Genomic DNA, 15,000 nt, shown 5'->3' with positions numbered 1-15,000 from the left:
TTCTTTTTTCTGCAGGTCCTTGAAAACCACAAGTGCTTTTCAGAAGAATTCACTGTACATATCAGTTTAACTATGAATGCCATTGAATGAATTGTGTTCAGCCTTAGTTCCGTCAAGCTCAGCAGAACACTATGATGAAGGGAACCAAGGCTAACGTGTTTGACCACAGAACAGACTTCCTTGTGTGGGAATATAAGTGACTCCAACCGTGCTGGTAATCTCTGGCCCTCTGCTTGAAGGAACTATTTCATTTGTTGTGTAAAGATATCTATGGGGGGGGGGGGAGGAATGGATGATTAAATATGTAAAATATGGTGATGTTTTAAATATGTTTTATTGTGTTGGAATTGAAGCACAGTAAAAGAGAGACAAAGTAAGTTAGAGGGCTGGGTGTCTTTTTCCTTCCTTTGGTTTTGTGTTTTGAGCTTAAGTGGTAAACATGTCAAACTGCGGTCAAATTTACTGTCAGGTATCCAGTCTAACAAGTTTGGCTGACACCTTTAGGTTCCACACCCCTTTGTATACTTTACCCAGCTGTTTATGTGAATGAGAACCAGAACTATTAATCCACCCATGTCTGACCACCTCTAGAAAGAACTAATTATTGCAACACTAATCAAACCGCTTTTAATGAAGGCTGCCTGCACATCAACTTCCTCCAAGTGCGATAAGCCTGACGGCCATTATATATGAGGCCCTTTCCATTATAAGGGAGTCACCAGACTCACTCCGACTCACTCCGACTCCGTCTTACTCAGAGTCGGAAAACACAGACGGTGGAACACAGGTTTAACATCACACACCAGGATTTCTAATCCGCACACCAGCAACAACAAACAAAAAATCAAACACAGACAGCCCTGCAAATGATCATTCGCTTGCTCACCTGATCAGCTTCCCCTGGGCTAAGGTTTGTTATCCAGCAGTACCGGGAAGGATTGGGAAGTTGCACATTTTGAGATAACAAAACCTGTGTCATTATTGCAAGGAATATTCTCCCTGTCCTGTTTCCGTGTTTACTCTACCATATATGCAGAGTTTATATATACATATTCAATACAACGTATATTTTTAGATGTTTACAAACACTGATGAACCGTACATTTATAAATACAAATTAATTAATCTTCCATTGTTTGCTGCACTCTACGTGAGCGGAATGCAGCCTTGGTTTGACTCACTGCCACAGTCACCATCCTTTGTTTCTGACGTCACGATATCACTCCAAACCCCAACGGAGAATAGACTGTTTCTGGGCAAGTGCCTTTCTGCTGCTATTGGTGGGAGCAGCAGCATAGCAAGCAACCAAATAAGAGAAGGAATATGGGCACCAGGCTTGGGCGGGTTCTGGGCTTGAGCTTGCTCTCCACCTACGGCAGTGGCCAAACATTTGCAGTCTGGACGCAGCATGGGACTCATCAATGTTTTTGGGGGAAGCTTAAGAAAAACTGCACATCTGCATAGAAAGGGGGGGGGGGGGGCAGAGAGAGAGTGAGACTGGGAGGGGGCAGGAGAAGGGGCAGCTCAGGGTAGGCGGTAGATGAAGTTGGCACCAGCGGTTGTGAACCCTCTGTGCCCACCAGCTTAGACTGGCACTAAGAGGATTAACCCAGTGAGCGGTTACTGTGTGTGTGTGTGTGTGTCTCTGTGTGTGTGTGTGTGTGTGTGTTCGTCTCGCTGTGTGTCTGGACTGCATGACTCATGGCCTGTTGTGGTAACAGTTGGCCGGAGGCCCTCCAACCCCAGAGCCCGCCATACCTCATATGGGAGAGGAGCAACGAAGAGAGAAGAGGTGTCTACCGGGGAAGGGGGCGGAGTGAGGATGAATGCATGTGTGTTATTATGCCAGCAAAGGGGAGAAGCTGTGTGTGTGTGTGTGTGTGTGTGTGGTTGTGTGTGTGTGTTAATGGGGGGACGTTATAAGAGTGTTTATCGTCAACAGTGTGGAACCAACTAACATACATACATGCACAAACATGTAAACTGCAGTCGACATCAAAATATATTATCAACAAGCGGAGGTTTCAAATTCCTGACACTTGTTTTTTTATTCAGGCGTATCTGTTATTAGGCACATTCTTATGTGGTTAGAATGTGTTGTGTTTTTTGGTTGACGACACGATGTACCTATTTTTTTCACACTGTGTATGTGTAAGTGCTAGCCAGCTTGGCATCAGTTTTCATGTCATGCTTGCCCATGTTGGCCTGGTGCCAATTTGGCAAAGACAGAGTAAATGAACAAACAGCACAGACGCATTAGTATTCAGCCAACACGCATGCACGCACACACACACACACACACACAATTTCTGCCCTTTGTGGGCATAAACACAGAGTGTGTCCCTTCACTGTGAGTGCAGGCAGTTCAAGGAGAAACAGCTTGCTGATGCCTTATGCGTGCTCATGATCTGCCTTCTGGCTAAAAGATACAAGGGGAGTGCAGGAGAGTGTGTCATGGTTTAATTTATGTGTGTGTGTGTGTGTGTGTGTGTGTGGTGTGTCTTTGAGTCTTTGTTTGTGAGTGACAGTGCTGTTTGTCTGTTGGTGCAAACATGTAGGGCTAGTCATGCTGAAAGTGTGGCCTGCTTTAGCATCGGTCATGTGACCAACACCAGGTGCAGATTGACTGGGTGTCTGCCAGCATGCCCCGGCCCCTGCTACTGTCTATTACCGTTCACAGCCAATCAGAGGCTCCCTTCTCTGTGATTGAGGCAGCAGGAACACAAGCCAGCTCCAGATAGGCTTTGCACCTGCTGCTTTACAATATGTCTTCCCACCCCCAACAGAGAAACAACACTCTCATTCACCTCTTTCTGTGTTTGTTTCTGTCTATCTCACACTCAGACACACGCATTAATACAATGCACGCACTCCCCCCCCCCCCCCCCCCCACACACCCCCACTCACACACACACCCCCACACACAAAAATAAATAGTAGTGTGCACGTGCACATGGAAACAAACACACACACCCAGGGGAGAGTGGGGTAAGATGAGTCAGTGGGTAAGTTGAACCACCACCTGTATCTGTGCAACCGTACACAACGTGTGTCATGTGACCCTACATTTAGTTTGCATTCACAGTGCTGTGGAGGCAAGAACCTTGTGGATGAAGTGGTAAGCATATTTCTTCACAAAAGAAAAAAAATAATTCTGCCTGTCAAAGGTTTTTTTGGGGCATAACAGGTATAAGCAGTCTCACATCAACAGTCATTTAATTCATCTGGTTTAAAAAAGTTATAACAGATATGTGGATAAACTGGCAGTGCATTAGCAAAATAGTAGTTCTGGGTTGCTTGACTAAGCACTTATCCCAATATGGTGGCTGAGGGGCAAAATGAGCCAGAGCCTTGGGGGTAAGATGAACAACCGGTTTACATGAAGTTAAGTCAAATATTTGGTGTTTAAATTAGTGTGGCATCCTAACCATGAATAACTGATATTATATTTCATATTTTAGATGTAGCATAACAGCAGTCAACAATGGCCATGTAGTTACAGAAGAAAAACAAATAGGGGATCTATAGTCATGTGCTTGTAGCCTTTGTTTACCTCCTTGTGGATGACAAACAAGCATCACTCTGGTTTTGCCATTTTGAATAGCATTTTCCGTACATATGTGACATGTTAGTGTTTATGTCATTGGCTACAAAGTTTGCGATTATGCCCAAACGCACAGTTGAGCGTCTACACTTGAAAGAGTAAAACAAGTAATATGTGTATGTTCGTACAAAGATAAGTGTAAGACTATTTCTTAATCCTAGGGACTTGTCAAACCATCTTCAGGTTTCAGAGCTGTAGACAAATTAGTTGTAATATTAATTTCATGAATACCAATACAATCTGCAGAATTATTTTGAAAAATTATATATTTTTTTTGCAGATAGCTCAACTTACCCTGTCAGCTGGATCAACTTACCCCTAACATGGGCCACATTTTGTTATCTATTTGAGTTAGGCACACATCCTGCACGTATGTTATATGCATCCGTTTTATGCCTACCTTTTCCCTTGGCTATAGGTTAAACACGGCTCATCTTGCCCCACTCTTCCCTACTCTCAAAACTGAGGCTAACTTGCATACACACACGCAAACATGAGCATCCACATAAACATGCAAGCACACACACACACACAAACTTAATTATGAATCCACTATATAAATATGTCAGATGTAACTGAAGCTGAATGCACTCTCTGTTTTGATCCATGAAAAGGATAACTCAGTACTGAATAAGACTGGAAGAGCATTGCTTCAGCAGCTGCATTGTTTAGTCACTTAGACGGGACACATAACAAACATGGCGCTCTCCCTCTTTACCAACTCACTTCTCCAGCTGTGCTTGAGTTTGAGGGAGCATACATAAGTGTGCGCACATGTTTGTGTGTGTGTGTGTGTGTGTGTCTGAGGGAGAGGGAGTGTGTGAGTGAAAGTGTGTGTAATTACCTGATAACTGAGAGCGCTGCACAGTCAGTGAGCAGCAGCTGTTACAGAACACTCACTATTAACACAATAATACTCTATTACTGCAGTGGCTGCCTGCCCAGAGCACAAGTGTGTGTGTGTGTGTGCGTGTGTGTCTTTCTGTGTGTGTGTGTGTGTGTGTGTCGGTGTGTGTGTGTCTGGGGGTGCTTTCAGCAGAGATGGTGAAAAAAACTGGAAGAACAGTGTGTTTGCAGGGTGACTTATTAGGTGGGTGTGCGTGTGTGTGACGGTTTTTGGTAGGGGTTGTCTGTGGAGGAAGATGTGAAAAAGAATCCAACCATCTGCACTGCTGTTTGTGTGTGTGTGTGTGTGTGTGTGCCTGTCTATGTTATGGATTGTATATGTGACAGTGTGCCTGTAAGCAGACAGACTTTGAGAATCTGAGCACGTTAGGCCTCGGTGCTGACATCAGTCCTGGAGCGTGTGTGTCGCTGAAAGGTATCACACACTCCCAGCTCCATCTGTGTTGTTGTTTGTTGTTGTTGTCGTCTGTGTTGTTGTTTTGTTCTCCTTCACTACTCCACTCCACTCCATCAGCCCCCCCCCTCCCCTCTATCCTCCTCCTCTCCATAACATGTTCCTTTCTTCACATGTCCATCTTTCCCCCACATCCTCTCTGGCTCCCCTTCTTATCTATCAGGCCTTTAATCCTTCCATCCCACCCCTCTCTCAGCGAGGATGAGGATTAGATCGATCTGAGGCCCATGAGACGCTCAGTTAGAGCCAGTCAACCTGGTCAAGCAGTTTCTGCCAACCAAGAAGCCTCACCAACTCTCTCTCTCTCTCTCTCTCTTTCACACACACACACACGTATGCACACTGACATACAGATCAACGGCCAAGCATGTACCAATGTGGATATGCAAATCCATGCAGACACACACACACACACACACAGAAAGGTTTGTTTTTCTGTAATCCTGTTAATTGAAGTTGCCTGGTGTGTAAATTGTTCCTTTACACTCAGTAATGTCACATGTAATATTTTGTGTACACAGTTCCATACTGACTTTTCACTGACATATTGCAACCTGTCTGCCTGTTGTTTGCTCATAACTGCAGAGTTACTTATCAAGAATTCACCCATTTTATTTACAAAAGATGTAATGATAGGAAAAGATTGGACAGGCATACTGAGAGAGTGCTTGGGTCTCTGAGAAACCATTTCATAGTAACTGTGAATCTGTAAAGAACCTGTCCAGTTAGGCATGCTGTCAAAATACTTCAGAGAGTGTCAGGTTTCCTTCTTACCTCGACACTGAATGACTCCAAAGCGCCAAGGTAAAAGTGCAGGTGATGGACACTGATTATGGGTTTGGAGCAGAACTTTTAATGTGCTCGTCAATGCGGTAGCCTATCTGGAAAGCCCATGTCTCTCATAGACATGGAGTTGCCTGGCGGCTTTTGATCAGGAGTGGACTTTAAATCACTTCTCACAGTTGACTGACTGACAGTGGAAGAACTCATACATCATCAGCCAGCAATCTCTCCAGAACTTTCTCCTCAGTCAGGCGCCATGTAGTTCCTCGGATAAAAATAAATGAGATCTACTGAGAGGATACAAACATCATCGTTTCATGTCTTCATCTGACAAATGCGAAATATTTCCCTCCAAAAACAAAGTAAGAAATAATAATGATCTACAACGGCTCTGTTTGTCATCGGGTCAGATTTCAGACTCACCTTGCTAGTTATCACACCGTAGCTGATTACCAACCGCGCTAGGGCACAAGTGAAATCTTTAGCAGTTTATGCTAATTGGGATGCATTTCTCTCAAGAAACAAATTCAGACGGCACTAATCCCAGACGGTGGCCGCTCTGGTAGAGATGCGGCCTGGGTCTGGCAAGGTTCCACCGCCGTCTGGTTTGGCTCCCTTCCAAAGTCTGGGATGTGAGAGTTTTTAGGTTGATTTTGGGCAAATTACTGAAAGCTAGTCGTGGCGGTAGTAGTCGTGCGAGGCAGTCTCAATTAGGCAATGACATCATAGCAAACTCGAACCCACTTTAGCGCCTGCCCTCCCCACCGTCACCTTTTGGGCTGATCCTCTTTTATCGCCTTAGCGTTCCTCTTCATGCATGCTTACTTTGCCGTGGAATGCAAAACCCGCTTCGGCAGTCCCGTCTAATCCCAGCCGCCTGCTGAGAGACGATTGGCTGCCTGGGGTCTCAGGATTGTGAGTTCTTTTTTTCATTATCTTGTGAAATGTTTTTTATTTAATTATCATAATACCATAACAAACTGCTGGGAAGGATTTTTTTGATTTTTTTTAAATCTTGTTTTGTCAGATTATGACGTAGAAAATAAATCTTTGCTTTCTTTTGGGACACCCTGTTTCATGTGGAGGGCAATTTGGTGTGGCTTTGGTGCCATCTTACACAAGGTCATTCAGAGGTGGAAGGTTATTTAGTGCTCTCGAGGCTTACTGAGAGAGAGTGAGAGAGACTTGTGGGTTAATGGAAATGTCGTTGGCTTGGTTAATGAGAGCTGTTCATGAAGATGCTCGCTACCTGATTCTGCATGTAATTACATCTGCTATCAGTGTTTCTGTTGGTCTCTCTTTTATCAGTTTACATTGTATTCGCCACTGGGGCCTTGGTGTATGTGTGCATACATTTGTGTGTGTCCATGTGTGTGTGTGTGCGTGTGGGTGTATGTCAGTATCTGTGTGTACGTATGTGTTTAATTAGACTTACAAAGACAACTAATGAGAGAACTGGCATTCAGCCAGCAGGCTCCATAACCATGGTCACACACACACACACACACACACACACACACACACACACACACACACTTGCGGGCACACACCCTGCACCATGAGGCTGTGGCGAGGAACAATGCAGAAGGCTTAATCCCTCCTGTCACGTCTCTTTCTTCCTCCGGCCATCCCATCCCGCCTCCTCTCTCTCCACAGGCGCGCACACACTCATCTGCTCAGGTGAGATAAGTGCTCTCTCCTTGTTCACCCCTTCCCTTCCCCGCTATTCACACTCCCCACTGTGGATGCTGGCATGCTAGACCGAAGTGTAAATTACACACACACACACACACACACACACACACACACACACACACACACACACACACACACACACACACACACACACACACACACACACAGACACACACGCCAGTCATGCATACACATACACACAAGAACAGAGACACTAACCGGAACACCAAGTAAACAGATGGTCCCAACCATACAAAAAGAAACCCACAACAGTAGAGTCAATCATAACACACATATACACGCATTGAAACAGACACATTTGCAGAAATATAAACACACAGACACACACACACACACACACATACACAACACACGCACAAACAGACGCACACACACACACACACACACACACACACACACACAGACACACACACACACATACACACACACGCACAAACAGACGCACACACACACACACAGACACAGACACACACACACACACACATACACACACACGCACAAACAGACGCACACACACACACACACACACACACACACACACACACACACACACACACACAGACACACACACACATACACAACACACGCACAAACAGACGCACATGCAAACATATTACATAAGCAAGAGATATGCTGTAGTCCTGTGACACTATTTTATGAATTGCCAACTCAGATAAAAAAAACTAGGTGTTTGTGTGTGTGTGTGTGTGTGTGTAAAAATGCGAATGTGAGTGTATGTGGGTTAAGGACAGCGACAGGGAAGGGACGGTAGGCAATTTCTCCCGCTTGGATACGGCAGTATATTCCAGCGCTGATTTGGTCTGAGATTAGGGAATTGAACCTGGCGCGCCGCACACACACACATATACAAACACACACACGTATACACACACACACACGTATACAAACACACACACATGTATACAAACACACACACACGTTCACAAAAACCCACACACGTATACAAACACACACACACACACACACACATGTGCAGGACGCGCAGACATACTGGCAAAGTTACACAGCTACACTGAGGTAAACAGACTCATGGTCTCACATACACTCTCTGGCAAATACACACACACACTTACACAAACACACACGTACACACACACATACACGCACACACTCCCTTAAATCCCCAGACATACTACAACATAAAAATGGAATAGGAGCGTGGAAGCGAATGATGGAGGAAGATAAGAAAAAGGTAATTGAAGAGGAGGGAGAGTGAGTTACACATTAGGGGATTCCTATTTGAGATGTCGCTGCGGCAGGTAGTCCCTCTTGCATAGTTGTGGCTTTCATCTCTAGCTCAACGCCCATACTTTTTAGTTGCCAGGGAAACGGCTGTACCAAACAGCCTTACCTTGATCGAAATATGTTCCGATGACGGAACTGGAGCCAAACATACAGGCGTGCTCACACACAGCAGGAGGCCTGGGTTGGGATGTGGGAAATGACAAAATGAATGACTGTCGCTGCTAAAAAAAAAAGCAAGGTGTGTGAATGGTCAGAGCACATAGACAAATGCGCGCGCACACACACACATACACACACACACACACACACACACACATACATACACACAGACACACAAACACACACACAAACATGTGTGCAAACTACTGCATATGTAGTACATATACATAGACACACAGAAACTGACTGACTTCAGGCACAGCGAGAGAGTTTGACATTTAAGGAAGAGAGGAGGAAAGAAATAGAGTAATAGAGAGGCAGAATCTGATAGAGGTAATTTCAAAATGTGTGTCTAAGTGTGAGCATGTGTATGTTCGTGTGTGTGTATACTGTCTTGAAAGTCATCTTTAAAGGGTCTTGATACAAACACAACTATCTCTCTGTGTGTCAGAGAGAGAGAGAAAGAGAGAGAAAGAAAGAGAGAGTGAGAGAGAGAGAATGAGAGAGAGAGAGAGAGAGAGAGAGAGAGAGATAGAGTATTGCGATAGTGGAAGCTTATGAACCTCATGGCTGCCATACCCAGATCCCCCACATCTCCCCTCTCTGCTGACCTCAGACTGCCCCTCAGTGGTGGACAGAGGAGGCCGTCTCCTGCCGAGCGGACGCCGCGCAGTGGAGCAGTGCACAGAGCCAATCAGTGGTGGTCTGATGTCCGGGGCTATAAATCCACTCCGCTGGGCTCTGGGGGGTTAGTCGCTGTCAAAATAATGTGATTTTTTTTTTCTCTCCCTCCTTTCCGGCCAAAAGCTAAAGTGATTTCCTCCGAGGGCAAAGTGTCGCCTGATTCAATGTCAATCTAATTCCACTGCTGGCTCCTGCTGAGTTAGCATAGCGGCTATGAGAGGCTCACGGGAGGTGCCTCAGGGTGTGTGTGTGTGTGTGTGTGTGTGGGGGGGGGGGGGGGGCAGAGAGAGATAATACATTTGTGAGGAGGTGAGAATACACATGTGTGTGTATGTATGATGTGAGCATGATTTTGCATGATTTTGTGTGTGCATGTGTGTGTGTGTATGAAGGTAACAGAAAGCCTCTACTGGGGGCAACAGGGTCATAGAACTGATGAGAATGCTAATCGCTATTTCAATTTCCATCGATCACATTATGAGGCATGCTGCCTCACTGTGATTCACAGTCCCTCTCTGGTGTTAGCCTGTCCTCTCTGCTGTAATGGGCCTCTACTGCCCTCCTGCTGACAGAGTGAGAGAGGGGGGGGGAGAGAGAAAGAGAGAGAGGGGGAGAGAGAGAGAGAGAGAGAGAGAGAGAGAGAGGGAGGGGGAGAGAGAGAGAGGGAGAGAAAGATGCTCTTTGGAGTAGAGCGTTGCCAGTGGACACCAGGGAGGCTCTGACTCATCTGAGAGGGAAATGGGGATGACACACTCTATCAGGTGCTCCTTATGGCCAACATGACCTGGCCAATCTGCCGTCAAAGAAAATCATGATGTTATTAGCTCACAATGGAATGACTTGCCTGCCCCCCTTCTTCTGAACACACGTCTCAGAGAGAGAGAAAGAGAGACGTGGATGAGGGAGGGAGAGAAAGAGAGAGAGAGAAAGAGAGAGAAAGAGAGAGAGACGTGGATGAGGGAGAGAGGGAGGGACGGTAAAACTGTGTGTTCACCATGAGCAGCGGGTGAGTCAGACCTGCCACTAGCCTTGGTGAACAGCATGACGACTTCTCAACAGTCAACACTCAAGAAAATGTCTGAAATAGAAAGGACACAATGTATTTGTCAGACTTTTCAGGAATGCGGTTAATGCATTTTGCGATGTGAGAGTTGAATGTCCAGCACTGACTCTCCTCCTCTCTGGGCTCCTCGTCCTTCTGCTCCTCTCATCTACACGCGGAGGACAGTGGGCCAAACAACACCCTTGTCTTTGGCAGCGCATCTCTCTGTTCTGGGACGTCTACATTTGTCTTTTCATTTTCTCATCATTCCTCTGGACATCCCTACATCTGATTGTGCTTCAATTGTGTGTTTTCCTGCATTTCTCTGCCTTAATGTATTCATACATACACATGGCTGTCTATGTTTTTCCTCATTTCTGCTGATGCACATCTGCATTCTTGTACTTTTGCATTCCTCTGATGTTCCATTTTTTTACATCACTGTTTGTGCATGCCTACATTCGTTTGCTTATTTATGCATTTCTCAGATTTCTGCATGTCTACATTGATATTTGTTTGTACGTATCTGCATTCATTATTTACAACGCGCATGTTGGTGTGCATGTTTCTGACAGAGTGCAGGCGGACGGGATCTGGCCTCAGCTGGTTTGGAGTTCATGTGCTGTGACTCAGAACACGCCTCAGCGGCTGCCAGGGATGATTCACACGCAGCAATTAGGAGAGATTCAAACACACCAAACTATCCCCCACGTGCAGACATCTCACCAAACAGATAGCCAACATATACTTTATTTATTTCATATAAAAACAGAAATATTCAAAAACACACACAAAAAAACAAAAACATGACAGGTGCTTTTCTTGACATTGTCTTCACAGGGACTCCTAGGCAAACCCCACCCCACCCCACCCCAAAACAAGAACCCCCCTTCTTCTATAACATCCTTCACAGTCCCAGACTGGAGAGTACTACAGGGCTGCACACACACACACACACACACACACACACACACGCACTCGCAAACCCACACACACACACACACACACACGCACGCACGCACACACACACAATGTGCGTATACATACTACACTGCCAACATACAGTTTCACTGGAAGATCTAGGGCAAACACAAACTTACTGACTTGAACCAGACAGGAGCAGTATTTGTATTGCGGGTCAGTGAGTACACTGTTTCATTCCATAAATATGCATTAAAATGCATACGCCCTAGCAATGAATCAGTTACAGGCAGTATTACATGCTGGTGAAGAATCCCTTCACTCATTCTCACAGTCCTCTCCATCCCCAGCTGTGCCAACATGCAATGCCACGCATTCACCACAGGGAGGCGACAGCCAACCATCTTGTGTCAGTTTCTCTCCGTTTACCTCTGAACACCTCCTCCTGTCCTTTTCACCTCTTTTCTTCTCCTCTCTCTCCTCCCTCACTTCCTGTGCTACACTCACTTTCTAGAACTCTCTTTAGCCACCCTCCCCCCATCCCCATCCCTTCTCATGCCCCTGATTGGTCCCTGCCAAGACTTCCTTGCTGACTAAACATTCCAGAGCTGGTGTCAGGTCCAATCACCAAGGCAACCCCACCCTTTCCAAGTACCCCCCCCCCCCCCTCCATCCTTAAAACCACACAAACACACACACACACACACACACACACACACACACACACACACACACACACACACACACACACACACACACACACACAAACAGAATGGCACATGGGCCACTCAGCCTTAACACAGAAACATTTCAACTCAACCCCCACCCAAATAAAGAAAATAAAATCTCCAGCCAAGTTTAAAAATGTCTCACTAAAACGCCACGAAGCAGAACATCCCGAGGCATTCCTTCAGGCCTGGACTCACAGGGCACGTCTGGGGCGGGAGGGGGTCAGGATGGAGGACCGACAACACACTCACACTGACTTGTCCAAGAAGGTTCGAAAAGAAGGTTTTGTGTTTTCAAAAAATGGAAAGTGCGCACAAGAAAGGATGAAAGACAGAGACTAAACAAAATGGAGAGAGAGACCAAGCGAAAGAAAGAGAGATCGAGAAAGAGAGAGAGAGAGAGAGATGACCTGTGTATGACAGTGTGACCTCTGGTATGAGGATCACTGAAACATAGCTATCATATGCGTGTGTGTGTGTCTGTGCTTACCGGTAGATGAGCGTGTGTCTGTCTGTGCAACTGTGAACACTGGCATGACCTGACAGCACCACACACCACTGCACTGACCCCATGAAGCAGGTGCAGCACAAGTCAGATGGTCCTCCATGGTTTCACTCGTGTCCCTCTGTATTGAGTTTTCTCTTAGCAGGGCATGTGGCTCTGTCATGTTCTCCATCTCCCTGTCTAACAGGCCACTGACAGCCGAGACCTTCAGACAGCACCTACAGCTCTCCTTGTGCGTCTTGGGAATCGGTGAGTGGGTACAAACAGGGAAGAGAAGATGGAATGACTGGAGAAAGATGAATGAGGGGATGTTTAGGGAAATAGGGGCATGTGTGTGAGTGTGCGTGTGTGTGTGTGTGTGTGTGTGTGTGTGTTTCCATTCCAAAAGATGTGTCCCCTCACGACAAAAACAGATAAAAACACACCCATGCTGACCCAAAACATGTGGCAATGTCATGTTCAGGTATGGCCAGGTCTTAACGCGTGCACACACACACACACAAACATACACACACACACACACACACACCTATGCTGACCCAATACAGACAGGAATACTGATACGGCAGAGAACCCCTTTGGTACAGAGCAGTGTGTGTGTGAATACGTCTGACGGAAATAAACCAGGCATGATGCTAGATTAGTATGTTGGTGGTGGCTTGTGGTCAGTTCTCAGTCTTTGGCACTGTCAGTTGCTGTTAGAGAAAAGCAAGAATGCATGGAAAACAAAACACTCTTTGTATTAAAAGTCCAAAAATAATCTTGAAGAGGATGCATGATGAGTGAAGATAAAAAAAGAAAGGTGTTTGTCATTCGGGACAGTTGGTACGGTTGTCTGAAAATAAAACGTTGTGATTGGTTGAGCTGAGAGTGATTGACAAGCGGCCGTGTCCTATCGTGGTCACAAGGGTGGTTAGGTGGGGTTTTCAAGTCTGTTCACTTTTGATTGACATCCGCTGTGCTCCACACAGCCCTCTCAGTATCTTCAAAACAAACAAACAAACAAACGAAAACAAAACAAAACAAAAGGCAAATATACAACAGGGAATGTGAAATCCTGTCTTTCAGTCCCGGTCTGGGCTTGTCTCCTCCAGTCCAGTTTGTTCTGGATTATTCCGGCTGCTCGTTCAACTCCATGTCCGACACGAGGATGTTCTTCTCTTGCTGCTCGGAGGGCGTGGAGTTTGTGCGGCTGTACCGAGCTCCCTCATAGGACCCTCCCAGGCCCGAGGCCCGCCTACGGTACAGAAACACCACGCCCAGCACCAGAGCAACCAGAAGCAGCAACGCCACCAGAATCAGCAGCAGTGCAGGGAGATGTTCCGCTTCAGCTGAGGGAGAGAGAGAGGAAGTGAGAGAGAGAAAGTGAGAGGGAGAGAGAGAGAAAGTGAGGGAGGGAGAGAGAGAGAGCACAGGAAGAGAGAGAGAGAGAGAGCAAGGGAAGAGAGGAAGAGAGAGAGAGAGAGAGAGAATAATTACATGTCTAAGTTTAAACCACAGTTCTGGGAGAGTGGAAGAGAGTGCGATTGCTAGACAAAGAGAATGCATCTTGTCAAATGAAATTACAATCAAGGGGCGTCAGACTGTATCACATATCAGACTGTTCACTGAATCTCATACTCACAGATTACAGGAGAGGCATCAACACCTGCAAGAAAACAGCATAAAGGAGAACATCAGTCAACCTGAAACACTTCAGCATCACACACATTTCTATAAATGTATCCTTTATAGCACTTACTGTAGTAGGTCCACTATGTACGATTACTCACCCCAATCTACTGTATGGTGCCCTAACATTATTTGTCAGTACCGTGTTGTTCTGTGCTCATAATGTATATGTGTTGAAATATGGGTACAAAACTGTGTTGTTGATGTATGTGTCTGTGTGTGTGTGTGTGTGTGTGTGTGTGTGTGTGTGTGTGTGTGTGTGTGTGTGTGTGTATGGTCTTACCGCGTGGGCGTTTGCAGATGACGCCGTGTGTGTGGTTCTTGCAGGGACTGGGCTTCCACAGTCCTGTGTTGCTCTCCACCCAGAAACAGGTGCTGGGGGACAGCATGCCCAGGTTGGCATCCTGCAGCTCCCAGTTAGTGTAGCCCAGAGCCATGTCCTCCGTCCACTGTAGAGTGCCATCTGAACACACACACACACGCACATGCACATGCACATGCACACACACACACACACACACACACACACACACACACACACGCATAGACATTCAATACATA

The 15,000-nt window shown here is 46.1% G+C and overlaps 2 protein-coding genes across 2 annotated transcripts in view; one reads left to right on the top strand and one right to left on the bottom strand.

Moving 5' to 3' along the window:
- Positions 1 to 1,455, top strand: part of rnd2 (Rho family GTPase 2) — a 19,702-nt gene extending 18,247 nt beyond the window's left edge. The window contains exon 5 of the mRNA XM_031567019.2: positions 1 to 1,455. This exon is cut by the window's left edge and continues 1,048 nt beyond it. The gene's annotated coding sequence lies outside the window, so the exon portion shown is untranslated.
- Positions 1,456 to 13,142: 11,687 nt separating this feature from the next.
- mrc2 (mannose receptor, C type 2) overlaps positions 13,143 to 15,000 on the bottom strand; it is a 32,132-nt gene continuing 30,274 nt past the window's right edge. The window contains exons 27-29 of the mRNA XM_031567007.2: positions 14,723 to 14,902; positions 14,393 to 14,416; positions 13,143 to 14,099 (exon numbers count right to left, since the gene is read on the bottom strand). Coding sequence (XP_031422867.1) covers positions 13,879 to 14,099; positions 14,393 to 14,416; positions 14,723 to 14,902 — 425 coding nt within the window. The 3' untranslated portion in view covers positions 13,143 to 13,878. The remainder of the gene's footprint in view (positions 14,100 to 14,392; positions 14,417 to 14,722; positions 14,903 to 15,000) is intronic.

The sequence above is a fragment of the Clupea harengus genome, chromosome 1 (genome assembly GCF_900700415.2).
Source record: "Clupea harengus chromosome 1, Ch_v2.0.2, whole genome shotgun sequence".
In the NCBI taxonomy this organism is placed as follows: Eukaryota; Metazoa; Chordata; class Actinopteri; order Clupeiformes; family Clupeidae; genus Clupea; species Clupea harengus.
The sequence above is the reverse complement of the archived record's forward strand: the minus strand, read 5'-3'. Positions and strand labels throughout refer to the sequence as shown.